Source organism: Phaseolus vulgaris, chromosome 7 (assembly GCF_000499845.2).
Source record: "Phaseolus vulgaris cultivar G19833 chromosome 7, P. vulgaris v2.0, whole genome shotgun sequence".
Taxonomy (NCBI): domain Eukaryota; kingdom Viridiplantae; phylum Streptophyta; class Magnoliopsida; order Fabales; family Fabaceae; genus Phaseolus; species Phaseolus vulgaris.
In genome coordinates, this window is record NC_023753.2 from 35,658,879 (window position 1) to 35,686,540 (window position 27,662).

The window sequence follows — 27,662 nt, forward strand, 5'->3', positions numbered from 1 at the left end:
TAAAAAATACAAATAATTATGGATATTATATATTAGAAAAATTTAATTAATTCAAACATAAAAAAATATCATAATTCATTATTCAAATATTTGTCAATATCAAAGATAAATTTGTAAACTTACATTTTACATATTTAAAATAATTTATAAATTCTTTTGCAACTATCACATCACTTACGAGTTTTAATAAACCATCATCAAAATTTCACTTTATTACTCCTCAATCTAAACAACCTCATACATCCTCTCTAATACTCACAAATTCATTATTTTTCCTCCCACAAATATCTTTCTCAATCCAAACCCATCTATTTTTAAGTGATTGAAGAAATTTTGTAGCTCTTTTAAGTAATTGAAATTTTTTTGTTAAAGGAATTCTTGTTTTTGAAATAATTTTCAATCAATTTATTCCCTTTCACTCATACACAACCCCTTCATTTCTACACGTTAGTAGCTCGACTACGAAGGTAAGTAAAACTTAACAAAATTTGTGTCCACTAAGATTTATTTAAATAATAAATTATTTTAAATAGCCATAATTTAAAAAGAAAAATCAACACGACAGGAGAAAAGGAAGACACTTCTTGAGACACGGTACGGTCGTGTTCTAAATATCGTTTCGGTTTCCCTCTTTCATTCTTGTTAAAACCCTTCCCTTCGTGTCTGTGGCGGGAACTCACTCTGCTTCCACTCTCTCTCTACCCTTCACAACAATGTACAGGGCAGTTACCAGAAACGTCGCCGTTTTCCTGCCTCGTTGCCGCTCTCTCTCGCACTTCTCTCATTCGCTATTTCCCTTCTTCATTTCATCCCTTCCCTCTCGCTTCCTTCGGTAATCTTTCTCTTTTCTTTTTGTGTTTTTCGTTTCATATTATTTGGCGAATATTCACTTTATCTGTCAAAACATTGTATTATTTACTAATATGTGATTCGGAACGTGTATGAATACATATTATATGTTTATGAACTCACCTTAACACTGTATTCTTTATTCTTTTATCAATACGTATTTAACAATGTGTGTGTGTGGTGGGAACTCGTTTTGGCATTGTGTTTAGATGGAAGTGTGATTGGGTGTGGGAAGACTCTATTAGAAGTGATCAGTGGATTCTTCTGTAAAGATTTATCATTCATGAAATAAAACCGGTGATACATCGCATGACTGCAAAAAAATCTATAGTATTTAGTTCCTGCAGAAACCTTTTTGGTTGAAAATTTACTTTTATACTTCCTTGCTCTCTGTATGAAAATGATTGTAGTTTTAGCCTTAAAAGAAAGATTCTAATGTGATAAATGTTATAAGTTTTCAATGAAATATTGGACTAGTTTGGTTAAGGTTAAAATAAGTGTTTTTGAAATAAGCAATTTGAAAAAGAGAACCCACTTAAGAAGTAGATGTGGCCAGTTTGTTTAAACTTGAAATAAGTATCTTTGAAAAAAGCAAATTTTAAAATATTTACTAATTTAAGAAGCAAATAGAATCTGCTTACTGAAATAAGCACAAAACTGCGTATTTTTAAAAATAAGCAGATCAGACAAACGCTTGACAAAAGCAGAAAGCTATTTATTTTGTTAAATAAGCATTTGTTTTTCAAAAATAAGTACAAACAAACTGACCCCTTCTTAAAAATGTAGAAAAGTGCTTACTTTTTAAATAAACATGTTAGACGAAGACATAACTAAAAGTAGAAATGTGCTTATTTTATTAAAAAGTACACCTTTTTAAAAATAAACTAACCCATTATTATTTTTATTTCTAATTAAGTCTTTTACTAAATTCTAGTTTAGAGACACTGTAAGAATCATAAAGATCTTGCCTGAAATTTTGGTGTTTGAACAACATCTGGTGTGTCATCAAGAGTTATTGATGGTAATAGTTGTTTTGGACCTTGAGTTCATTCTAGCTACATCTTGCTTGCTTGATCTGTTATTGTTCAAAATGTAATCAATTGTATTATTAAATCTGTTTAGAAACTTAGGTAACTCATTCAATATGAAAAATCATGATTATGAAGTTAAGATATTACTGTCATGCGTATTTAAATAGTTTGAATGTGAGTAATTCAGATAAGAAATGCTCTAAGTTTTTTATAAGGCTATGAAAAAAATCACTATATAATTTGCAATCCTAGCTAGGTTGGCACTCATGTTCTATCAATCATTTGCAGCATATCCATGTATTAAAAAAAATAACAAAAATAGAAATCATCAAGTGTGAGACTATACCAAAACCCACTCAAGAAACAAACCTATAATTAGGTAGATTCCATCTATTCCTAGAGTCAAACTTAAAAACAGGAATAAGATCCCACCACCTAGTACATCTATGTGTAACCCTAAAAGAATCAAGTTTATCAACACAATAGTTTCCCTCTCTCCCTATATGTGTGAGACACATGAACTCTCATTCTCTTAAGTTGATATAACATATTCTTCCAACAATTCTTAACACACCAAAATGTTGATTGGAGAAAACTTGCACCATCAACATAGAAGTCGACTTAATATTTGCTTGACATGGTGAAATCCTAATTATGTAAATATCTGTTCTTTTGTGGTATGACATATAAAATGTGAAACTTCTTGATGAACAGAATAAATGGACGTGTCAAGAATGTATCAACTTATATGGATAATAACAGGGTTTCAAGGGGAAGTAGTAGGACCACCAAGAAGCCAAAAGTACCAAATAATGTTTTAGATGACAAAGATCTTCCTCACATATCGTGGTGGAAGGAGGTAGGTCCATCTACTTTTTTGTATCTAGTTAAAAGCAAAAAGAACTATTCCTGAATTTTGTTGGTTTGTTTATTAAGTCATATTTACAATAAAACTTCATTTTGACTTTTGTTTCCTTTTCAAATTATGGCAGAGGTTGCAAATGTGCAAAAAGTTTTCGACTGTCCAGCTAATTCAAAGGCTTGAATTTTCTAATTTGCTTGGTCTGGATTCCAAATTGAAAAATGGAAGGTGAGCGAGCACTAATGAAATTGAAATTATTACTTTATGCATTTCTTTTAGTTTTTTGTAACCAAAATAATATGAAAACATCAATTGTGGTTTTTTTTTTTAAACATTTGTCCACAAACAAGGTATTCAAAATCGAGATTATGGTTGGGATCGTGAGGGTGTTATTCTGCACTTCTGTTCTAAATAAAAAGTATTTATTTCGCTGTACATAAGTTGCAATGTCATTATGTTGTTCAGATTTAAGTTCACAACTAATGGACGAATGTCATCAAGAATGCAATATATGACTATTTATAATTGATAATCCTTTATTCTTAGCCATTTACATGGGCTATTGTTCCATGAACTTATACATACTTGAACTCCCTTATTATCCTGTTTGGAATGGTGTTATTATGAGAAAGTTGATGGAAGAATCAATCTCCATGTGTAGTGTGAAGGAAGGAACACTCAACTGGGAAATGTTGCAGTTCAAGTCAAAATTTCCACGTCAAGTATTACTCTGCAGAGTAAGTAATAGTTATGCCATTTCTTGAGAGTTTAGCATTGGTGCTCTTATGAATTTGGTTTGAAGGAAGCATGATTATTTATTGGGAATAATGTGTTTTTAGTGCCTATACTTTTGGTTAAACATGGTGTCATCTATGTACCTTTGTGTTGATGGATTTAATCCTCAAATTTATATGCATCTAGTAACCTCTTAATTTTAGAAAACATTATAAATTATAAGAACGGAGGGTTTAAATTGACATGTTTTTAAAGTTTGAGGACTGAGTTTATTGATATGAAAGTATAAAGACCTTGTCCAAGTTTCACTGAAAGTACAAGGACTAAAAATATATTTTCCCTTCCCAATTCTTAATAAAATTCTTGTTTTCTCATTTGTTGGTTCTGTAGCATTCAATTTCTTTCCTCCATGAAGTAAATATTCTGTTTTTACCATGTATTAATTCATATTTTTTCAAATTACTGTTAAGGTAGGGGAATTCTATGAAGCTTGGGGAATAGATGCTTGTGTTCTAGTTGAATATGCTGGTTTAAATCCCTGTGGTGGTCTCCAATCAGATAGTGTTCCAAGGGCTGGTTGTCCTGTTGTGGTATTGACATTTTACTATGTTATTTTCTCATGGAATTTAAATATATATGATATTTTTTGCTGAATTTCTTATATATTTAACAATGGCTTTCTTCTTTTATTTGTCATAGAATCTTCGACAGACTTTAGATGATCTGACCCAAAATGGTTATTCAGTGGTGAGTGCAACAATTAAATAGTGTTTCTATAAGTTTTTCACCTTTTAAAATTTTTCATTATTCTGTAATTTACTTTCCATCTTACTAGTTTATGAATACTTGTTGCTAATTAATTTTGGTCTGCGCAGTGCATCATTGAGGAAGTTCAGGGCCCAACTCAAGCTCGATCCAGGAAACGCCGCTTTATATCTGGGTTAGTACAATATTCTCTCTATGCCAGTGGTTTCTCTGTGGATTGGTGTGGTCAATTGATACAGTTTTCTGTGGTTATTTGTGAGGAACATAAACTTTCATTTTGCTAATTATGATAGTAACATATTGGCTGACTTCTAGGACATGCTTGATTGATAATCATGTTCTCCTATTTCAACCAGCAAGATCAGCTCTTTAGGTTTACTCTGATTGGGCATTTGGCCTAGTTGTTTCACTTGTCTCCTGCATATTTTGATCTCAGAAACCTCTATTTACTACAGGGGTTAGGGGCGTAAGTTTATAGAAGCCCAAAATGAAGAAAAAAAAGTGAAACTTGACCCAATGCTGAAAGTTGGCACATAAAAACATGATCCACACAAAGGAAACTCTCTGGTTCAACTGTTTTTACTGTTGGCAGGTGTATGTTTATGTTAGGAATTAATAGACAACTGGATTTTATTTTCTAGAAGATTGAATAATTAATCAGATTATTCTGATTTGATCTTATTTGAAATAATTTGGGACCGAATCAGATAATTCTGATTTGATTTTTTTGGGGTAAAAAACAAAATCTCTTTGATTTGATTTTATCCTTTTTTATTTTATTTTCTTTCTGCATGTATTATCTAATTGTGACAGTCTTGCCTATATATCTAAATCTTTTATTCCTGAATATAATACACAGAAACTATTCCAGAGCTCATGCTCTTCTATAAAAAACTCTCAGAATGTTTTCTTCTAACAGTTGCTCTCTCCTCCAAGCTTACCCATGATTATTTGGACTCTTATAAGGCTGATTCACATGTTTTCACTTGCCAGGTCAACATACTACTTGCTCCACTGGTCACCCTCAACTGTCTAACAACTACTTGACCCTGCCACTTTCCTACATGCATTCTTCTATCTGATCTTATGGCTTTCCCAGTGCAATATTAAATAAAATCTATCATACATGGCCTCATGGTTTTCCTAATGCAATGCAAAACAAACAAACTTGTCCTATCATCTCATGCTCTATATATCCAATCCTAGGGATGACAACTAGGCTGAGATCCCATGTCAGCTATAGATTTAGCCAAAGTAAAAGTTCTCTTTTCTTGAAATGATCACCTGGAAATTTTAATGATTTCAGACTTTTATTTTATTGGCTGTGTTTTGGTTCTTTTAGTTGAAACAGTTCCTGTTGGCATGCTGGTGCATAAAAGTATGAGTGTATTTCCTGATAACCAAATTTACCATTTACATAGTATTTATAGGTTACAAAGATCATGGAATTATATTTCTTCTTTTCCATTAAATTCTTATCTCAAATTAATTTTGTATTTTTAGTGTCATGTCATGTTACTGATTCATGTTTTAACTTCTAGGCATGCTCATCCTGGAAATCCCTATGTATATGGACTTGCTGCAGTTGATCATGATCTTAACTTTCCTGAGCCAATGCCTGTAATAGGTATTGATGTTTTTCTTACCTATTTGTACTAAGTAGAATATTGGTGACCATTTATTTTAAAGTTATCATTCTTCTTGTACAACTTATTTCTTAGGACAGATATTTTGTATATAACATAACTTTATTGTTGGTAAGAAATTATTAAGATTAGTCAAGACTTTATAATATATATCTAAATTCTCTTGTGCTCTAATTCTTAGATTGATATTGATTTGATTCAGTTCAATTCGCTTTTCAAATTTCAAATACGAGAGTAGGAAGTTTATATACTCACAGTTTCCTTATCAGGACTCATGTTTAAATTGTTAGTTGGCAAGCTAGGAATTAGTTCCACCTACTGGATTGATGCCAAAGGAATGTTGGGAGATTCTTGGTTATAGCAATTAGCATTTAATGTGATTAACTGTATAGAATGTGAAATGATTGTAATAAACTAATCATATCCTGATATTTTGTATATCACATAACTCTATTGTTGGTAAGAAATTATTAGGATTAGTCTATACTTTAAAATATATATCTGAATTCTCTTGGCCATAATTCTCAGATTGATTTGATCTAGTTCAAATCTCTTTTCAAATTTCAAACACGATAGTAGGAAGTTTATGTACTCACCATTTCCTTGTCAGGACTCGTGTTTAAATTATTAGTTGGCAAGCTAGGAATTTAATACCTACCTACCGAATTGATGCCATAGGATTGTTGGGAGATTCTTGGTTATAGGAATTAGCATTTAAGGTGATTAACTGTATAGAATGTGAAATGATTGTAATAAACTATTTATATCCTGATTGTTTGCAACTGTAGTTTTAGGAGTAATTTCTCCTGTTAGGTCTGTCTTAGATAAGTTCTATTGTTTTTAGAAAATCGGCGAGGACGGTTTCTTTCTGAAACCTTTGTTTAAATCATACTTTAGGTTGCTGAACTAAAGAAACATTTTTAAAGTAGAACTACAGTTACATGCCATGCCCATGTTGCAATTTAGAAGGATTCTCATTTGAACATGCCATTGCAAACGTGGTGGGAACCAATGTCAGAAAAAGTGATTAAGGCTTAACTCAATTCCAAAAAAGTCAGCTTGTAAGGTGAGGTATGCATCCATTTTTATACTTTATTTTAGCTATTTTGGTAGTTGATGTGAGACTAAACGACTATACTTGAGGTTGCAACTAAAGAAAACGGAATCAATACTATAGATAGAGGAGATTTGATATATTCTAATGATAAACATATGATATTGGAAAACTGATAGAACCCAAAATGATTCATGGGCCCAAAAGAATGTTCAAGTTGATCCAGGTTTACATAGGCCTAGAATATGGCGTGTGTACACTAGGAGAAACAGAATTGAAAAGGCTAACAGAGCATGATGAGGTGGCAGAGAGAGAGAGAGAAAGAAAAGGTTGGGTGATAGTTAGTTACGGGATTTGTGGGTGTGTGAGGCGTGTATCCTTATAGGCACAGCCTAGCATGAGAATGGGGAGGGAGAAAGAATATTGCAGTTTTGCAGAATGGAGAATGCTAATTCTCTATAGGAGCATAGCTTTGGACAGTAGCCTCCTACTGTATTTTCCCTTTTTCAGTATCAATAATATACCACGTTTACCTCCTTTCTCTTATTTTCTGTGTTGGTCTGTATCAAACTGGTCCGACCTGCCGGATCTGCGAGGAAGAAACCAGTGCTAGGAGGTGTGACAATTCTGACGAATGCCACCGAAGAAGATGGAAGCCAAAGTATCTGCTCTGGAAAATGAAGTTGCTAACCTACGTGCAACACTCAACACAATGCAATTGAAGGCTGAGAGTAACCAGGAACAACTATTGGCGATGCTGAGCCAGAGTTTGCAATTGAAGCGGACTGATGGAGACAAGGAGACAGGCAGTAGCGGAAACAAGAATCAGAACGGTGAGGAAAGAGGAGATTCCGACGGATCGACGTTTGGCTCAGGATGGTTGAAGCTGAACGGAGAACTGTTGGACGAGTTTCGTCAATCAGTGAAGAAGGTCGAACTGCCGATGTTCACTGGTGAAGACCCTGCTGGATGGATTGCTAGAGCAGAGGTCTATTTTCATGTCATGGAAACCAGTCCTGAGGTACGAGTGAACTTAGCCCATCTTTGTATGGAGGGATCTACAATTCATTTCTTCAATTCTCTGCTGCATCTGGATTCTGGTTTGACTTGGGAGAAACTCATCCAAGAGTTGCTGGAGCGTTATGGAAGCACTAGTGAGGGAGATGTCTTTGAACAATTGTCTTCACTCCAGCAGAATGGTTCAGTGGACACCTACGTTCTGGAATTTGAACGTTTAATAGCCCAGATCCCAAAATTACCAGATGAACAATATTTTGGGTATTTCATCCATGGGTTGCGCGATGATATTCGTGCGAGAGTGAGGAGTATGCGTGCGATGGGGCCGTTGCCACGTTCACGCCTCATTACATTGGCGAAGGCAGTAGAGAACGAGTTGCAGGGTCGCAATTGGGTTGCCACTGGGTCGAAAGGTATGGGTCCCCGGTTCGGGTATGGGTCTGGTCAATACAATAAGTCGACCCACCCCACTATGAATGGGCCAGTTTCTGTGGGCCGTGAACAGGGTCAAGGCTGGGTAATGATCCAAAACAACGATGAAAAACAGGGGCGGCTACCAGCGACAGAAAAATCACGTGCAACACAGAAGGATCGTGGAATCCGCCATCTTCCTTACCAGGAACTTTTGGAAAGAAGGCAGAAAGGGTTATGCTATAAGTGTGGGGGGAAATTTCACCCCCTTCACCAATGTCCGGATAAACAATTGAGGATAATGGTGTTAGAAGAATCTGAGGAAGAAGGTGAAGCGCAGGCTTTGATTTCAACGGAGATGGAAGAAGAGAACCTGGAAATTGATGGTGAATGCACTGTATTGAGCCTGCAGACATGTACTGTTCAACCCTAGACAATGAAATTGGAAGGTGCAATTAAGGGAGTACCCATTGTGATTTTAGTTGACAGTGGGGCAACACACAACTTCATTTCTAAGAGGTTGGTTCAAACCATGGGATGGGAAGTGGAACTCACTAAGGAAATGAGAATTCGCTTGGGAGATGGTCATAAGGTTGTAGCCAGAGGAGAATGTAAGCAGGTGGAAATTGAATTAGGGGGAATTAAATTATTTGTGGATACCTTGCTGTTTGATTTAGAAGGCATTGATGTGGTTTTGGGCATGTCGTGGCTGGCTACCTTAGGAGAAATGGTGGTGGATTGGGGAAAGCAGACCATGAGATTCCAACACAACAAAGAGTGGGTCATGGTACAGGGACCAAGCACAAAACATACTGCACAAATAGCTTTACAAAGCTTTGTGGGAAACACACGTAAGTGGGTTGAGGAATGGTTTTTTGCCTCTGAATTGGTGCCCCAGAACAGAGTTGCACAGACCACTGAGATGACGAGTTTGACTCCAATTCAGAAACAGCAGCTCGACTATTTATTGGAGCAGTTTGCAGAAATTTTTACAACGCCCGTTGGACTACCACCAAGGCGACAAATAGAACACAGAATCAACCTGTTGGAAGGACAAGGTCCGGTAAATGGTCGACCCTATCGCTATTCCCATCATCACAAAGATGAAATAGAAAAACAGACCAAAGAATTACTGCAAGCAGGGTTAGTACGCCACAGTCAGAGTGCTTTTTCTAGCCCTGTTATTCTGGTGAAGAAGGATGGATCGTGGCGAATGTGTGTGGATTATAGGGCTTTGAATAAAGCAACCGTGCCGGATAAGTTTCCAATTCTCGTGATTGATGAGTTGCACGGAGCTATGTATTTTTCCAAGCTTGACCTCAGATCCGGGTATCACCAAGTGTTGGTGCGAGGTGAAGATGTCCACAAGACGGCGTTCCGCACACATGAGGGGCACTACGAGTATTTGGTAATGCCTTTTGGCCTGATGAATGCTCCGTCTACGTTTCAGTCCCTAATGAATGAGGTGTTTCGAGCCATGCTTAGAAGATTTGTGTTGGTTTTCTTCGATGATATACTGGTATACAGTCACGATTGGCCATCCCATCTTCAGCATCTTTCCACAGTGTTGAGGATCTTACGTGACCAGAAGTTGGTTGTCAACAGGAAGAAGTGCGCTTTTGCTCAGTGTTCAATAGAGTATTTGGGTCATGTGGTTTCTCAACAAGGGGTGACTATGGATCCTGCCAAGATTGCTAGTATCATCAATTGGCCAACTCCCAAAAATGTGAAAGGTGTGCGAGGCTTTCTGGGACTTACCGGATATTACCGGAAATTTGTCAAGGACTACGGGAGGATAGCACGTCCCCTGACGGAGCTGACCAAGAAAGATGGATTCACCTGGAATCCTAGATCTCAGCTAGCATTTGACACTTTGAAGATAAAGATGACAACAGCCCCAGTTCTTGCTCTACCTGATTTTTCACAACCTTTCATCATTGAAAGTGATGCTTCGGGCTGTGGAGTAGGGGCAATTCTTATGCAGAATTCCAGACCTGTGGCTTTTTTTAGCAAGGCTTTGAGTGAAAGAAATCAGACAAAGTCAACATATGAAAAGGAATTGATGGCAATTGTCTTGGCTGTGCAGCACTGGCGCCCTTATTTGTTAGGTAGGCAATTTATTGTATATACTGATCAAAAGAGTCTGCGGCAGCTATTGCATCAGCGGATTTCCACCATGGACCAACAGAATTGGGTTGCCAAGCTTTTGGGGTACCAGTTTGACATTGTTTATAAACCAGGGGCCACGAACGGAGGGGCAGATGCTTTGTCCAGAATGTACGAGACAGGGGAGTTGCATTCTTTAATTTCTTACCCTGTGTGGAGTGACGGAGGGCAGTTAATGGAGGAGGTTCATCAAGATGAGGCTTTGGCTACTATCATTGCAGCACTCAAAGCAAATACCACAAGTAAACCTGGTTTCTCATATAGAGAAGGGGTTTTATACTATGAAGGGCGCTTAGTAATTTCAACTCAGTCTATGTGGATCCCAAAGCTGTTTCACGAATTCCATGCCACCCCTCAAGGAGGGCATTCGGGTTTTTACCGTACCTACAGGAAGTTGGCTGCCAACATCTATTGGATAGGGATGAAACGAGCTGTTCAAGAATACGTCAGGAGTTGTGATGTTTGTCAGAGGCAGAAGTACTTGGCAACCACTCCCGGTGGATTATTACAGCCTCTACCTATTCCAGAAAAAATTTGGGATGACTTATCCATGGATTTTATCAATGGATTACCAAAGGTGAAGGGAATTGACTCGGTGTTTGTGGTCGTGGACCGCCTATCCAAGTATGCTCATTTTATTCCCCTCAAGCATCCGTACACAGCTAGAGTGGTAGCAGAACACTTTACCAAGGAAGTGGTTCGTTTACATGGAACACCGAAGTCTATTGTAAGTGACCGCGATCCTATCTTTGTCAGCAACTTTTGGAAGGAGTTGTTCAAGTTGCAGGGAACTCACCTTACCATGAGTACAGCTTATCATCCCGAAACGGATGGACAAACAGAGGTCGTTAACCGTTGCTTAGAGACGTACTTACGGTGTTTTATTGCTGACCAGCCACGAACATGGATCCAGTGGGTGCATTGGGCGGAGTATTGGTATAATACTACCTTTCATGAGTCCATTGGGGTCACCCCATTTGAGATCGTTTATGGACGCAAACCCCCAACTTTACTTCGATTTGCTGTCGGAGAAACTAAGGTAGAGGCTGTTCAGCAGGAGCTGTTGGACCGGGATGAAGCGTTACGACAATTAAAAGGCCACTTACTCAGAGCACAAGTTAGGATTAAGGCTCAAGCTGATAAGAAGCGACATGACCAGAAATTTGAAGTGGGGGATTGGGTTTTTGTGAAATTACGTCCACATAGACAGCAATCCGTAGCTCATCGAATCAATCCTAAATTGTCTGCTAGATTTTATGGACCTTTCCAAGTGTTGGAATGCATTGGTTCAGTTGCTTACAAGCTTCAACTACCTGACAGCTCACGTATTCATCCAGTATTTCATGTGTCCTTACTGAAGAAGGCAGTGGGAACTTGCCAGGTGGAGAAAGACCTTCCTGAGAGTCTGTCTGGTGAAATTGTTGAGACAGCAGAACCAGAATTGGTGTTAGCTAGCAGAACAGAGTCTCGGCAGGACGACGAGGTGAAGCAGTGTTTGATCAAGTGGCAAGGCAAATCAAAAGATGAAGCAACATGGGAAGATGAACTCACAATTCTCAATCAATTTCCTGCTTTTAACCTTGAGGACAAGGTTGTATCTCAAGAAGGTGGAATTGATAGAACCCAAAATGATTCATGGGCCCAAAAGAATGTTCAAGCTGATCCAGGTTTACATAGGCCTAGAATATGGCGTGTGTACACTAGGAGAAACAGAATTGAAAAGGCTAACAGAGCATGATGAGGTGGCAGAGAGAGAGAGAGAAAGAAAAGGTTGGGTGATAGTTAGTTACGGGATTTGTGGGTGTGTGAGGCGTGTATCCTTGTAGGCACAGCCTAGCATGAGAATGGGGAGGGAGAAAGAATATTGCAGTTTTGCAGAATGGAGAATGCTAATTCTCTATAGGAGCATAGCTCTGGACAGTAGCCTCCTACTGTATTTTCCCTTTTTCAGTATCAATAATATACCACGTTTACCTCCTTTCTCTTATTTTCTGTGTTGGTCTGTATCAAACTAGATATACATAAACGTTGCTATACATATAATCTAGATATTCTTTGTTATATAGGATCCGCTCCTTACTTTTATAATTATAATAACATTGAAATGATAAGTTTGAAAGATGTCTTTTTGTTGTAGGAATATCTCATTCTGCGAGGGGCTATTGCATTAACATGGTGCTAGAGACTATGAAAACATACTCTTATGAAGATTGCTTGACAGAGGAAGCAATTGTGACAAAGCTTCGTACTTGTCAATATCATCACTTATTCTTGCATACATCTTTGACGCAGGATTCTTGTGGTTTGTACTTTCTCATTCTGCACTTTTCATTTTATGAAAATATTGAGCCAGATTTTGGTTTACCGGGTGACTTTATATGAAGGACATGTCAAAGATCACATGTTAGATTTGACGTTCCTTGTTGTAACAAGATTTTTTTTAGGTGGATTCTATATTTTCTCCCTGTTTGTTCTAATATTTATTTGATGTATATAAATAAAAATAAAATTGTGACCATTATTATCATGTTCTTATCAGAAAATGGTGTTTATGTGAAAGAGTATATAGAGATCATTTAGATATTAATTAGAGGTGTCTACCAGTGTTACATTTAACCCAAGTATTGATTGGAGATCTCCACTTTTCTGAGTAACTTTGATAGTAGATAAGATATAGATATTTTTTGTTTTCCACATCTTTGTTATGCATACTGTTTAACTAGGCACCAGCAAATGGGGAGAATTCGGTGAGGGGGGTCTCTTATGGGGAGAATGTAGTTCTAGACATTTTGAATGGTTTGATGGCAGCCCTCTCTCTGATCTCTTGGTCAAGGTATTTAAACAAATGATATATAATTTTTGCATTTTATTTTTTTAAATGAATTGTACACAAATGAGTCATTTAATATTACATTTGTTTTTCCCTTCTAAACATAGGTAAAGGAGCTTTATGGTCTTGATGATGAGGTTACTTTTCGAAACACAACCGTATCTTCGAGACATAGGGCTCGACCTTTAACCCTTGGAACATCTACTCAAATTGGTTTGTATATTAATAATGATGGATGGTCAATTGTCCACATGTTATTTTCTTTTTCCTAAATCAGTGCCTCTTGCATTTATAGGTGCCATTCATACGGAAGGAATACCTTCTTTGTTAAAGGTCTTACTTTCACCAAGTTGCAATGGATTACCGGTTCTGTAAGTAACAGATTCTTTTTTTCTTTTTGCTTGTATTTTGCTTAAAGTTAGTTGACGATTTTGACCCACTTTCCTTTCAACATTTCATATTTATAACTTATTTACCCTTTTCATTTTATAAAAAAACTAGTTCTATCCTTTTCTTTATTTATTTTTTAAATCAAAGGAAAGAAGGCTATAACATCAGTGTACAAGTTGCTAACCCATTGTATCAATCACATGCAACTTTCTTAGAATAATTTATTAAAGGGAATGGAATGCAAAAATGGGGAGCAAAACCAAAACCAGCAAGAGAAACAAAAGTGTGGAAGACCATACCTATCTCAACCAAAGTTAGAAACAATAAAAGTAGGTACACTATCCCACCAAGAAAAAACAGATGATCTCAAATCATAAGCTGCTAAACCATCATCGCACCTATTTTCCTCCCTGGAAATATGAGAAAATCTGAAATGTTTATTTTTTATGGACTTAAAATATTTAGCCATGTATTACATATTGTAGGAATAACTTGCTCTTGAAGGGGTGGGGGTTGAATAGAGCCTTGGAATCTTTTCATAATAGATATGACAAATTTCTAGCAGATTGTCTATCAAATCAAGATAAAGCATGCAAGCAAAACAAAACAACTAGCAAGAGTAGGAGAGAAAAACACACAAGAATTTATCTTGGTCCACCTTAAGCCAACTTCTTGACAAATTCCACTAATCAAGACACCTTGACCTTGATTACACTGAGTACACCAACCTCTCCAAGTTAAGAGTACACCACCTCTTCGGGTTATCCTTCTCAATCTCTCCTACGACTGAGAAAGGAACAAGGAAAACACTCTTAGAGAGAGCACCAGTAAAGCTCATAACGATATATATATTCACACAGTGAAGGAATTTACAATGGTTTTCACTCAACCCAAAGACAGATGCTCAATTGCTAATAGAACTATAAGACTCCATGCAACTATTTCTCTCGTGTATATCTTCGAGTATTGGTATTTTTTTTTGTTCTTCATCCTTGATCTTTTATATAACTTCTTTAGATGAGACCGTAGAAGATTTGATCAGGAAGGCTTTATCTTCTATAAAGCTCTTTTAAGGTAGACTCTTAATATGGAAGGTCTTGATCTGTCCTTAAAAGCTTTTCTTCAGATAATCTTGTAAACACAGATAATCGCGCAAGCATTGTATATGAAGAAAGGAATCAAGATATTTGTTTAATTTCTTTCCAAAAACATTTTCATTATGACTGTTTTCACATTGAGTTGTTTCCTCAGATGGATAATCTAGCCGTTTGAAGATTACTTTGTTTGCTTGATTGATACTAGAAAATATATGTTTTGATTTCGGCTTATTCAATTGAACAGTCAATGAATAAACAGATTAAAACAAGTATTAATACTACATAATATAAACTGCAACAAAGAGAGACTGTATAGTCTACTATGATCTTGTAACTGTGTTTGTGTGAAACAAATGTTAGCATGATCATAAGGATATAAAATACTTATAGGTTTTGTTATCATCAAAACTTGAACACTTGCAAGTCTATTGATAGATCGTCTAGTGGGGTGCAGACCATCTAGGTCTCAACACATAACTTCCGAGGTACCAAAGAACTATCATAATAAGATTTCATATTAAGCAAAACATCTGTCTCAATCCAAAGAGCTCTCCACCCTTTTTGAATAGTAATCTCAATGGCATGTATAACTCCCATCAGCTCTGCTTCAACGGCTGACAGTACATGTAAAATTGTTGAAAAACAGCCCATAAATTCTGCCTTTTGAATTTCTAAAGATAGCACCACACGCTCATTTTTATGTCCATGGTCAAATTATGTTCCATCTGTATTGCATTTTATCAATCCTGTTTCAAGGGGAGTTCAATCCACTTGAATAATATTATTTTATTTTCTTGTCTGCAAATAACCAAAAATGCCATAATAATTTTTGAATTTTGCAATAGTAATGCATGACTTGTTGCCAAAGAACCAGAAAGATTCACGATAGTTAAAATTCTGTTCTAGTCTGCTGTCCCTCAAACTTGGTGAAAATTACTGTCTCATTTTTCATAATTGTTTGTTTTAGTTAAAAACAAGCTCTATGCTTTTGGTTATTAGTTCTTTATTATGGACAACCGCTAAAATTTTCTTTTTTCTTGTTGATGCATTTTGCATTTGCAAGATGGTTTGTTTGCTTACTTGTTTTATTTTTCCATTTAGTTTGCAACCAAAAGTTTCTATGTTTCCCTTGACTCTGGAAAGAAGTGTAGAAATGAAAAAAATGTTGAGAGGGACTGGTGCAAGGATGAAGTTAGCTTTGTTATAAGATGTGGGTATATTGTCTCGTTGTGTATTTTGTTTATGTATTCTAGTTTTGAACCATTTAATTGTGTAATTCATTGACTCAACTGTATTAAAATTTTCAGTTTAAGTTGTTTATTTTTCATTTTTGCCTTTTATTTTTTAATAATTAATGTTGCTCAAAGTAGTTCCTAGCAATTAATTCTAGAATCTAGATTAGATGCCTAATTTCTTTCATTGTGCTTTGCAGGTATATAAGGAATCTTCTCTTGAATCCTCCTTCTTATGAGATCGCATCCAAAATTCAGGGTATTTTTTAATAGTTTGACTTGAAAAGGATTTGGAGAGAGAGAGAACTCTATCCCTAGAGGAATGTTTTCAAAGATATATAGTATCTTAAAGTACTACACTTGTAATGTTTAGAATATCTTTTAACTCAACAAAATGTTTTCTCCCGCCCAACACTTCCTCTGAAGCTAATGAACGAATATCTATCATTCCCAACTTGCATGTGAGATCATGAAATCATTTTGTGGGAAGACCCTTTGTAACTAGATCTGCTAAATCAAGTCTAGATGGGACGTGAACGACGGTGATAAGGCCACTATCTAGTTTTTCTTTAGTGAAGTGTTGATCTATCTCTACGTACTTGGGCGTGGAACTGAATTATGATCAATGCTAGTAGTTGATTTATTATCACAATAGAGTCATAGGCCTTTTTGCATTCCACTTTATCACACAACCCATGTGCCATCGCTTAGAATTCAACCTCTATACTAGACCTTACAATTACATTTCTTTTTTAGTTCTCCAAGTCAAGTTTCCATCCAAAAATATGAAATATCCTAAGGTGAACCTCTTATATGTAATAGACCTTGCACATCTCATTCCTCTTGAACAACATTCTCCTTCCTGGACTTGTTTTCAAATATTGAAGGATTAAGTTCACAGTCTGTAATTGTCACTCCTTTGGATCATGCATGAATTGACTAATTATACTCACTACATAAGGTATGTTAGGTTTAGTGTGGGCTAAGTAAATGAGCTTCCTCACAAGTTTTTGATATTGACCCATATTCACTATAGAACTACCTTCATCAACCCCAATTCTATGGTTTTGTTATATGAGAACTCCATTGGTATTGCAATTTGTCTAAATATAGAATAAATATCCTTTGACACCTCTATTCAATAATTACATTCACTTGACATTTGCTTTTGTCAAAAAAATATTATATTTAATATTATAATAATTTTTTGAGATGTAAATTGAATGTAGAAATGAGGGAAGAGTGTCAAAGTATCACTTCTCATAAGGATATCATGTGGATAAATCCTTGTCTGTTTGAGCACAACCAAGGAAGATATTATATATAGATTGTACAAATATATTACAAGGAGATGGGCCTATATTGAAAATACATTTAACACAATCAATCCTACCTGTTACTTTGAGAAGATAAAAACATACTTTCTTTGGGAGATAAAGATGCCTTTCTTAGAGTAAGCAACTTCTATCCCAAGGAAGTGCTTTAATTTTCCTAGATCATTCATCTTGAGCTAAGCAAAAAGCTTTTCTTTCAAGATTTGTTTCTCTTGTTCATCATCTCCTATAACAATCATGTCATCCATATAGACCAAGAGTAGAGTAAGTTTCCCTTCTAAGGAATGCTCGATGAACAGGGTATGGTCACCTTGACTTTGTCGGTAACCTAAGGAGATCATAACCTAAGTGAGTCTACCAAATTAAGCATAGAGTGACTGGTTGAGTCCATATAATGCTTTTCTCAATCTGCACCCTTTATTCTCCTCTTCAATAGACCTAAATACTAGAGGAATCTCCATGTAGACTTCTTCCTCTAGTTGTCCTTGCAAGAAAACATTTTACATATCAAATTGTTGCAACTTCCAATCAAAATAAGCAGGTAATGAGAGAAGAGAATGATTCTTACAGTATTAATATTTGTTACTGGAGCGATTGTCTCATAATCAAATTGTTGCTCTTTGATATTTGATACCCACTTTTGGTCATATCTTAACTATATTACAATAGAGAGTAATATGCTTGTGCAAAAAAGGTTTGCTATACTACTCTATCACTTTCAATCTTTCTGTTGCAATGCAAAATATTCTCAATTATGTACTACACATAAATATTACTATTATTACAATGCCATTTTAGACCTAATTTTGTACATATTTAATTCTCTTTTTTTCACAGAAACATGCAAACTTATGAGCAGTTTAACGTGCTCAATTCCAGAATTTACGTGTGTTTCTTCAGCAAAGGTTATTATGTTGTTTTTATCCTCTATACTGTTAAGTAGTTTTTCTTCTGTCAAACAGATAATAAAAATTAGTTGTACTATGTTTGCAACCTTCAAATGATGAATTGCAAAGTTAAAGGTGCTCATAATGATTACTAATAGAATTTGTATGTAAAAGATAGAGAGAAAGTATAAGAGAAAGAGACTGAATATTATTTCATTCATAACTGTCTGAGTACAGTGAAAGAAAGCCAATATATAGACTTAAGAATAAAGTCCATGTACAGTTCAAACAGAACAAGACCCATACATGGCCCAAACAGAAACAGAAACAGAAACAGAAACAACAGAAAGCAAAAAACAGCCAAACATTCTTTTGAAAACAGTCAACCGAATGTTTGCATTATACAATACTAATACCCCGCCTCAAAATCAAGGTGAGGGATTTCTAAGAACAAAATCCTACACATCGAGTTTGCACCTAAGAAGCTGAAAACCAGTAGGAGAAAGAGGCTTAGTAAGAACATCAACCCACTAATCCAAACTAGGAACATGATAACTAGCAAGTTGTTTGGACAACACTTGGTCCCAAACACAAAAAACATCAATTTCCATATGCTTGGTTCTGAAATGAAAAACTGGATTACAAGCTATGGCAACAACACTCTGACTGTCGCACAACATAATACGAGTAGAGAAAGAAATGAATAGTTCCTTCAATAGAGCTTGAATCCATAAAATTTCAGCAGAAGACTGTGCTAGACATTTTGTCCTCATCAACACTTTGTTTGAGCCATGTTGAAGACATTAAATCGGCACTTCAATATAGTATCTAATTCGTGTTGCACGAGTGTCATTTGTGTACCGGTGTTAGATACGTGTCAGACACTAAAACACACCATTGAAGAAGTGTGTTTGAACTTTATATTGTTAATGGAAATTTAGAAGGAAAACAAGTTCCAACAAAAAATGTTGTCTGTGAAGACTCTTTCATATGATGGTTGATACTTGTTTTGTTTTTATTTAACAAGATATTTGATTTGACATTTTTCATTTCTAATTAAATGATGTAAAAATTCCTTTTTTCCATTTTGGTTTTCGGTACTATGTTTTGGTTATTAAGATTTATAGCACTAAAGAGAATCGTCTGTTTAGTTCTAATTTGTACATCTATGAGAATATTATTTTCAATATTTTAGGTTATCTCGTGTTCTTTCCTTTTTAATTTTCTATTAAGAGGAGAATAGAATAGTCTCGAGTTTTAGTCCTAGATTAGTGTGCGGCTATTGTCCTAATCTTTATTTACATCTCTTACATATAATCAATATGTAAAGTGGGAAAAAAAGTTTCTGGACTATATTTTCAATATCTTTTATATTTAGAAATTTAGGCACTTATTATTTTAACCATTCTGCATATGTATTTTTTTGTCTGATTGTTCTCTGTATTTGTGCAGCTTGTAAAGCTACTTGAGTGGAGGGAGGTCAACCATATGGAATTTTGTAGAATAAAGAATGTGCTTGATGAGATTTTGCATATGTACAAAACCTCTGAGCTCAATGAAATATTGAAAAATTTAATTGATCCAACATGGGCGACAACTGGGTTAGACATCGACTTTGAAACACTGGTGAGGGCCAAAAGTTTTTGTTTTTCACTTTGTTTAGATGAAAATGAGTGATAGTTTCACTTCTCAAAACATATCAACTATAAGATCACTTATAAATAGAAAATTCTTTATCTCTATAAAAAGGAGTGCTTGTACTTGTGTAAGTTGTATGCATGTGAGTGATTTTGAATGAAAGGGATATAGCAATAAGGACCTATATTATTAATCACTAATAATGAGAAACATTTGTTAAAAAAATTTCCCTATTTGATGTAATAAAATCATATCATATTTTCATATTTAATGTAATCAAATTATATCATTAACATCCTTCGTGAAACAGAAGCATGGGTATCATGAGTCAAGCCTGTTAAAAATGTCATCAATTGACGACCCCTTGAGAGACCTAGTGAACATGTCATCCAATTGGTTGTTAGAGCTAACAAATTTAATGATGGCAAAGTTTTATACATTGATTTGGTGTAGGTGTGTGAAGATATATATTGAGGAACTAGTGGACAAGCTTATTGTGCTGATTAGATGTAGGCGTTTGAAGATTATGTGTCAAGGAACTAGCCACACATGACAGTGGTTTGTTGTAAGTCAAAGAACGTAGTAGTTTCCAAAGAAAGTAAGTTCCAATCACGGGTAAATAAGGCATGAACTTGGAAATGGAGGTAGTAGAAAAGAATAGTACTTGGGCATTGGGTACTTCAATAAATGGAAAAAAACTAGTAGGATGCAAATGGGTACATACTATAAAATAGAAGGTTGACAGATCCATTAAAAGGTATAAGGAAAGATTAGTAGCCAAGGGATTCACTTAAACTTTTGGAGTGGATTGCTTGGAAACTTGTGCTCTAGTTGCAAAAATGAATACAGTCAAGGGCATATTATCTCTAGTGGCTAATTATGGTTGGAACTTGCAACCATTTGATGTAAAAAATGTCTTCCTTCATTGAGAACATTAAGAGGAGATTTACGTGGATATGGTGGGAAATCTGCTGTCAATATTGTTTGCAAGCTGAAACAGCATTGCATGGACTAAAACTATCACCCCGATCATGGTTTGGAAGGTTTGTTAAACACACTGAGTTAGGGAGAGTAATATGGTTACTAGTGTATGTGGAGGATATTATAGTGATGGTCATGATGAAGAGGGGCTACAACTAATTAAGCCAACATCTAGACAAGGAAGTTGAAATCAAGACATTGGGAAAATTGAAGTATATTTTTGGGATTGAAGTAGTCCATTCTAAAAAGGTTATTTTCATATCTCATCCCAACAGAAATACATTACTGATTTGCTGAAGGAGATTCACCTACAAGCTGCAGTAAGAATTGTGCAATATCTGAAAGGATCTCTAGGCAAGGGAATTTTGTTTAAACTAAATCAGAACATAAATCTCGAAGTGTATACAAATGTTGATTAATTGTGGATAGAAGGTCAACTACTAGATATTATACTTTCCTTGGTGGGAATCTTGTAACTTGTAAGTAAAAAACAAAATGTGGTTGCAAGATCCAGTGCTGAAGCAGAATTCAGAGCTGATACAAGCGATCTGTGAACTACTATAGTTGAAGATAATCTTGGAAGACTTGAGAATGAAGCAGGATGAACCAATGAGACTTTACTGTAATAACAAATCTGCTATTAGCATAGCCCATGATCCGTGCTACATGATAGAACTAAACATATTGAAGTTGACCTGGATTTTATCGAAGAAAAATTAGACAGCAGTCAAATCTGCATTCCATGTCTCCTCACAAGAAACCTTAGCACTCTTTTTTGGAGATTTATTGTAGGTCAGGTGTGATCCCCACACTCCTTTTTTTTTTTTTTAGTTTTTCTCCTTTTTATGATATTCTGAGGAGCTGCATATAGTTGATGTTTTTTGTGATGCCAATATTGGGATGGCAAACAAAATAGTGATTGATACCTTAGCGCTCTCAGTTTTATTAAAAAAACACCAGCTTCCTAGCTGCTAACCAATTATGGATATAAAAGTTTGATTTAAGCAGATCTCTTTTGTATTTCTTTTATTTATTTTCATGCTATTTGGGTATGCTGCAAATGATTGAAATAACATAGGGTGCCAATCTAGTGTAGATAATATGTTATATGGTGATTCTTTTTGCCGATTATATATATATATATATATAAATTAGAATGTATAGGCTTGGGCACTGGTCTCTTAAAGATATTCACAAGCTAATTTGCTGCTAATTTTACAGACCCTAATTATTATTTTTTCTGTACAACTTGTAGCTATTCTCCTTGGAATTTTTTATATATTTGTAGTTATTTTGTTTCCAGGTTTCTGGATGTGAAGTTGCATCTAGTAAGATCAGTGAAATAATCTCTCTGGATGGTGGGAATGATCAGAAAATCAACTCTTTATCTATTATTCCTTATGAATTTTTTGAAGATACGGAGTCTAAATGGAAAGGTCGAATAAAAAGAGTCCATATAGATGAGGTGTTTACAGCAGTGCAAAAAGCAGCTGAGGTCTTGCACATAGCTGTAAGTCTATGTAACGCAACCTTGTCCATACATGTTTGCATGTTTAGAGTCTTGTTTATGTGACATTAATATTGTCGCAATCTTATTGCAGGTCACTGAAGATTTTGTTCCTGTTGTTTCTAGAGTAAAGGCTACTATAGCCCCACTTGGAGGTCCTAGGGGAGAAATTTCTTATGCTCGTGAGCATGAGGCAGTTTGGTTCAGAGGCAAACGCTTTACGCCGAGTTTGTGGTCTGGTAGCCCTGGGGAGGAACAAATTAAACAGCTTAGGCATGCTTTAGATTCTAAAGGTAAAAGGGTAGGGGAGGAATGGTTTACTACACCGAAGGTTGAGGCTGCATTAACAAGGTATTCTTTTTTAATATGTACTTGTATCTTATTCTTATTGTATTTTGTCAAACGCCTGTCATTCTTTTTCTTAATTATATATGTTGAGAAGTTTATTTGTTTTAGGTACCATGAAGCAAATGCCAAGGCAACAGAACGAGTTTTGGAAATTTTAAGGGAACTCGCTACTGAATTGCATTACAGTATAAACATTCTTGTCTTTTCATCCACGTTGCTTGTTATTACCAAAGCTTTATTCGCTCATGCAAGGTTTGTAAACATTTGTAGTTGCTTCTGCTTTATTTTTTTGGATAAAATACAATGGTATTTTTCCTTGTGGTGCATTGATTTTTTAAGTAGGTTTTTATTATATCTGTTTAAGCTACAACTATCTGTCTTCAATTTGTTGATTAAATTTAGTTTCATTAGAAAATATTTAATGGGCATTTGTCTCCCGGGGCACAAACAATAGTTTTATGATTGACTTGAAGTCATTGGAAAACCTGAAACAGTATAATGAAATGGTGTATTGCATTACATGATTTTGTTCAATGTTTATACAGATGGACAACAAAATCAGTTCTTAAAGTTTAGTGGTCAAGACAAGTTATGTAAGGAAAGTAGGTGAGAATCAAAGAGTCCAACCAAAGACTGAATATCTAATCTGAATAATATCTCAACAAAAACTAAAATATTTATTTGTCATATGATAAAACTTTCAAGTAAGAGCAGTTTTTTCAAGTACGAGCAGTAGTTAAACAAATATTTAGGAATGGGAAGGTAGCATGAAAGTTTTTGCTATCAATCTCATAGTGTATATTGTTAGGAAGTCCCACATCATCTGATTCAATTCTTGGAGTACGACTCATTGTATCAGAGGCTATAACTATTTTTAGTAACCATCTGTGATGGTAGACTTGCCTTGTTAGGAGGTGTATGTTGGGAAGTCCCACATGCCTCAATTCTTGGAATACAGCTTATATATTTGTTGTGCATCTTCACTTTAATGCCAATAGGTTTAAGGATGAAATCTGATATGGTATCATAGACTATAGCTTATCTTGATAATTGCATATTGTGGTTGGCTCACCTGGTTTGGCAGACATATGGGGAAGAGGAGTATTGGGAAGTCCCACATTGCCTATCTCAATTCTTGAAGTGCAGCTTATATATCTGTTGAGCAACTTTGTTTTATGCCAATCGATATTAAGATAAAATCTGACATATATCCTTGCTAGTCTTGGGTTGTTTATGGAAATGGTGCATTAGTGGTGAGGTTTATTGAAACTATTATCTATTTATTTGAATATATAAAACATACCTGAAAATAGTCATTCTCTGGTTTTCAGAATCTTGAGGAATTTACTGTTTTGAAATTTGCTTTTGTAAAATGTAACCTATCAATGTTTTATCTTACTAAAATGATGAAATTATTTATTCATTGATGCCTTTCAGTGAAGGGAGAAGAAGGAGATGGGTTTTTCCAACACTTGCAGAATCGAATGGGTTTGAGGTAGTATGTAACAACTTGATAGTGCTTTTATTTTTATTTGTGGATAATGTTTATGTTTGCAGAGAATACACTTATGGATTATTCTCTGTATAGTGTCTTGTAAATGGGTTGTATCTTGGTCAGATAGTTACAGCTGTTAGGCAGCTACAATAACTGCATTGATTAGGCAGTTAAAACGGCTGTCATTGTTACACAATTACAACTATCTCTCAGTCCTTAAAGGCAATTTTTTTTTTCTGAACTTACATGTATAAATGTGTTTTACGCTTTCACCTAATGGCCAGTTACTTTTTATTCATAACTTGTTTGGGTTTGTCAGGTGATGGCTACATGTTAAATTGTTATTGCAGGATGTGAAATCTTCGGACAAAATCCATGGGATGAAGATAGTTGGTTTAGCACCTTATTGGTTCCACATAGCAGAAGGTATTGTGCGTAATGATGTTGATATGCAATCATTATTTCTTTTGACAGGACCAAATGGTGGTGGGAAATCAAGTTTACTTCGTTCAATTTGTGCTGCCGCATTACTTGGTATATGTGGGCTCATGGTTCCTGCAGAATCTGCCGTGATTCCTTATTTTGACTCCATCACGCTTCATATGAAATCGTATGATAGTCCAGCTGATAAAAAGAGTTCCTTTCAGGTTTGCTATTGACTCATGCTTTTGTCTGATGTTCATCCATAGTAAAATATTACATAATTTTGATTACACCGAAACACAACACCAGAGAGTGTTCAAATATGGATGGAAAAAAAGAATGAGGTCATGACCCGAATGGAAATATCACTAACTCCATCAATATTCACAGCTGAAGTTCCTTTCGAAACGAACTTAGTAACCAACATTTGAAAATGGATTATTCTATGACTTCCAAGGATGTTGGTTTTTACTTTCTACAATGCTTTTTTACTGTGTAGTATTAACGCATTAGTTACCACTTTCATAAACACAATAGTAATGTGTTGTTTACTAGATAAAGTAGTGTATGCTAGAAAACAAGAATATGATTGTCATATGGCCAGTAGCTACAAAGTCACAGTCTAAAGATCCTCATGCATAGTATTAGAGTCATTAAAGTCATTGCTTACGGAAAGAGTCAGTAAAGGTTTTCAAATGCCGAAGTTCAGAATGCCAAGACCAAGAAGTAAAGGAATAGCGACAGTAGTACCAATGGAATTCAAAATAACAATGGAATTGAACTACAGAATTGCGACATAAATGTTTCACTTATTATAACCAAATTGATTCACATAAGCTATGAATTTTAAAACCTTGCTCTGAATATGAAATGATGGACCCCAAATGTTTGTAAGAGGGATGTTCCACTATATGGCACCTCCCTTGCAATCGACAAAATCCAATGTAATAAAAGTTTTGAATCAAAGGAATAAAACCATTGTAAGATCATAACCATAGAGTATGAATCTCCTCTTAGTTTGGTAGTCATGAACGTAGCTCAAGAATGGGTATGAAACCCATATTCAATCAAGTTTGAGTCATAGATTCAATTATAAGACTAGTTGCCTGTTGCTTTATGGAATTATCAAGCTGGGGAATTCACATAAGTATCCATAAAGTTAAATACTCATGATTACCTTGAACATCTCATCCATCTTTGTATTTGTTTCAGGTGGAAATGTCAGAACTTAGATCCATCATTGGCGGAACCACCAAAAGGAGCCTTGTACTTGTTGATGAAATTTGCCGAGGAACAGAAACTGCAAAAGGGACTTGTATTGCTGGTAGTATCATTGAAACTCTAGAAAGAATTGGTTGTCTGGGTGTTGTGTCCACTCACTTGCATGGAATATTTACTTTGCCCCTCAACATCAAAAGCACTGTGCACAAAGCAATGGGCACAACGTGCATTGATGGACAAATACTTCCTACATGGAAGCTGACAGATGGAGTCTGTAAAGAAAGTCTTGCTTTTGAAACTGCCATTAGGGAAGGAATTCCTGAGCCTATTATAAGAAGAGCTGAATGTCTTTATAAGTCAGTTTATGCAGAGGAAAATTTCCCAAATGAAGAGAAGTTTTCTACTTGCAACAATTTGAATAATTTGAATACAACAAGTCTTTATTCTAAAGGGTTCTTATCAGGAGCTAATCAAATGGAAGGTTTTCGCCAGGAAGTTGAAAGAGCTATTACTGTGATATGCCAGGATTATATAATGGAACGGAAAAACAAAAAGATTGCATTGGAGCTTCCTGAGATAAAATGTCTCCTAATCGGTAAGAGGGAGCAGCCACCTCCATCTGTTGTAGGTTCTTCAAGCGTCTATGTGATTTTCACGCCAGATAAGAAACTCTACGTAGGAGAGGTAACTACCAACTTTAGTATACTATCATAATTTGAAGAACTTTTTTCCTTATTTATTTTGTTTCTTCCTTTTATCATTGAGCAATACTACAACACCAGAAAATAACTTAACACCATATAGACAAAATTGAGCTATATATATGAAGTTGGTTGTTGAAGAAAACAAACAGGATGAGATCCCTAATAACACCAACTCATTTTGATCTATTTCTATTATTAATTTTAACTATCTAGCATTTTTCTTTCTTTCTATTTACAATGGAGTAGTCTGGGCTATTGTTCTGAATACTTAGCCAAAAAGCAGTATTTAATTGATAGCTCATAGCTGAACCTGGCTGTGTGAATTAGCCTCATATGGTTAGGTTGGATGAATCTGATTCTCTTCTGAAAAGGGTGTCTCACATGAACTATCATCTGAAAAGACAGAATAACTTATAAAAATTCTATAATCGGAGTACTTATTGTGTTTATCCTCTTCATGGTATATCCAAATATCATAAATGATGACTTTTAGCACAATAGTAAAAACTTGTAATTTATTGGTTTTGTTTGCATGGTATCATGTCAATTAGTTGATATTTTGCTGCAATGAAATGTAACAGACGGATGATCTAGAGGGCCGGGTTCGAAGACATAGATTGAAAGAAGGTATGGATGAAGCATCATTTCTTTATTTTCTTGTTCCGGGAAAAAGCTTGGCATGCCAATTTGAATCTCTGCTCATCAACCAGCTTTCTAGTCAAGGCTTCCAACTGAGCAACATGGCTGATGGTAAACATAGGAATTTTGGCACTTCCAACCTCTATGCATAAGTTCATACACATTGATAATATCTAATTCAATTTTTCTGCCACTTTTATATGGCAAAATGACTTTAATCATCTTAGTGCATGTACGTGTGTGCACATAATGTCTGCAGCATTTTTGTTAGAATTAGTGGCTGTGGCTGTATTAATGTATTTTGTTAATTATCTTACAAGTACACAATGGTCTCTCTGTATATATATGTCTGTCTCTATTAGGTAACAAAAAACTTATTTTCATTGTTCTTTTTAGTTTT

The 27,662-nt window shown here is 35.4% G+C and overlaps 1 protein-coding gene across 1 annotated transcript; it reads left to right on the forward strand.

The window, feature by feature from the left end:
• Positions 1-567: 567 nt before the first annotated feature.
• LOC137830381 (DNA mismatch repair protein MSH1, mitochondrial) lies at positions 568-27,662 on the forward strand. The gene is made up of 22 exons (XM_068637673.1): positions 568-832; positions 2,595-2,739; positions 2,873-2,970; positions 3,404-3,479; positions 3,948-4,067; positions 4,177-4,224; positions 4,353-4,417; positions 5,784-5,869; positions 12,674-12,838; positions 13,260-13,369; positions 13,474-13,579; positions 13,662-13,737; positions 16,286-16,344; positions 18,257-18,324; positions 19,759-19,932; positions 22,229-22,435; positions 22,527-22,783; positions 22,889-23,032; positions 24,218-24,275; positions 24,626-24,922; positions 25,911-26,603; positions 27,205-27,662. The coding sequence occupies exons 1-22, from the start codon at positions 714-716 to the stop codon at positions 27,412-27,414; spliced, it is 3,381 nt and encodes a 1,126-aa protein (XP_068493774.1). The 5' UTR covers positions 568-713; the 3' UTR covers positions 27,415-27,662.

Bases quoted from the DNA above. Each gene is read 5' to 3' on its own strand.
- LOC137830381 (XM_068637673.1), top strand. From the start codon at position 714: ATGTACAGGGCAGTTACCAGAAACGTCGCCGTTTTCCTGCCTCGTTGC. The intron at 4,068-4,176 runs GTATTGACATTT...TATTTGTCATAG, and splicing joins GGGCTGGTTGTCCTGTTGTG to AATCTTCGACAGACTTTAGA. The intron at 13,580-13,661 runs GTTTGTATATTA...TTGCATTTATAG, and splicing joins TGGAACATCTACTCAAATTG to GTGCCATTCATACGGAAGGA.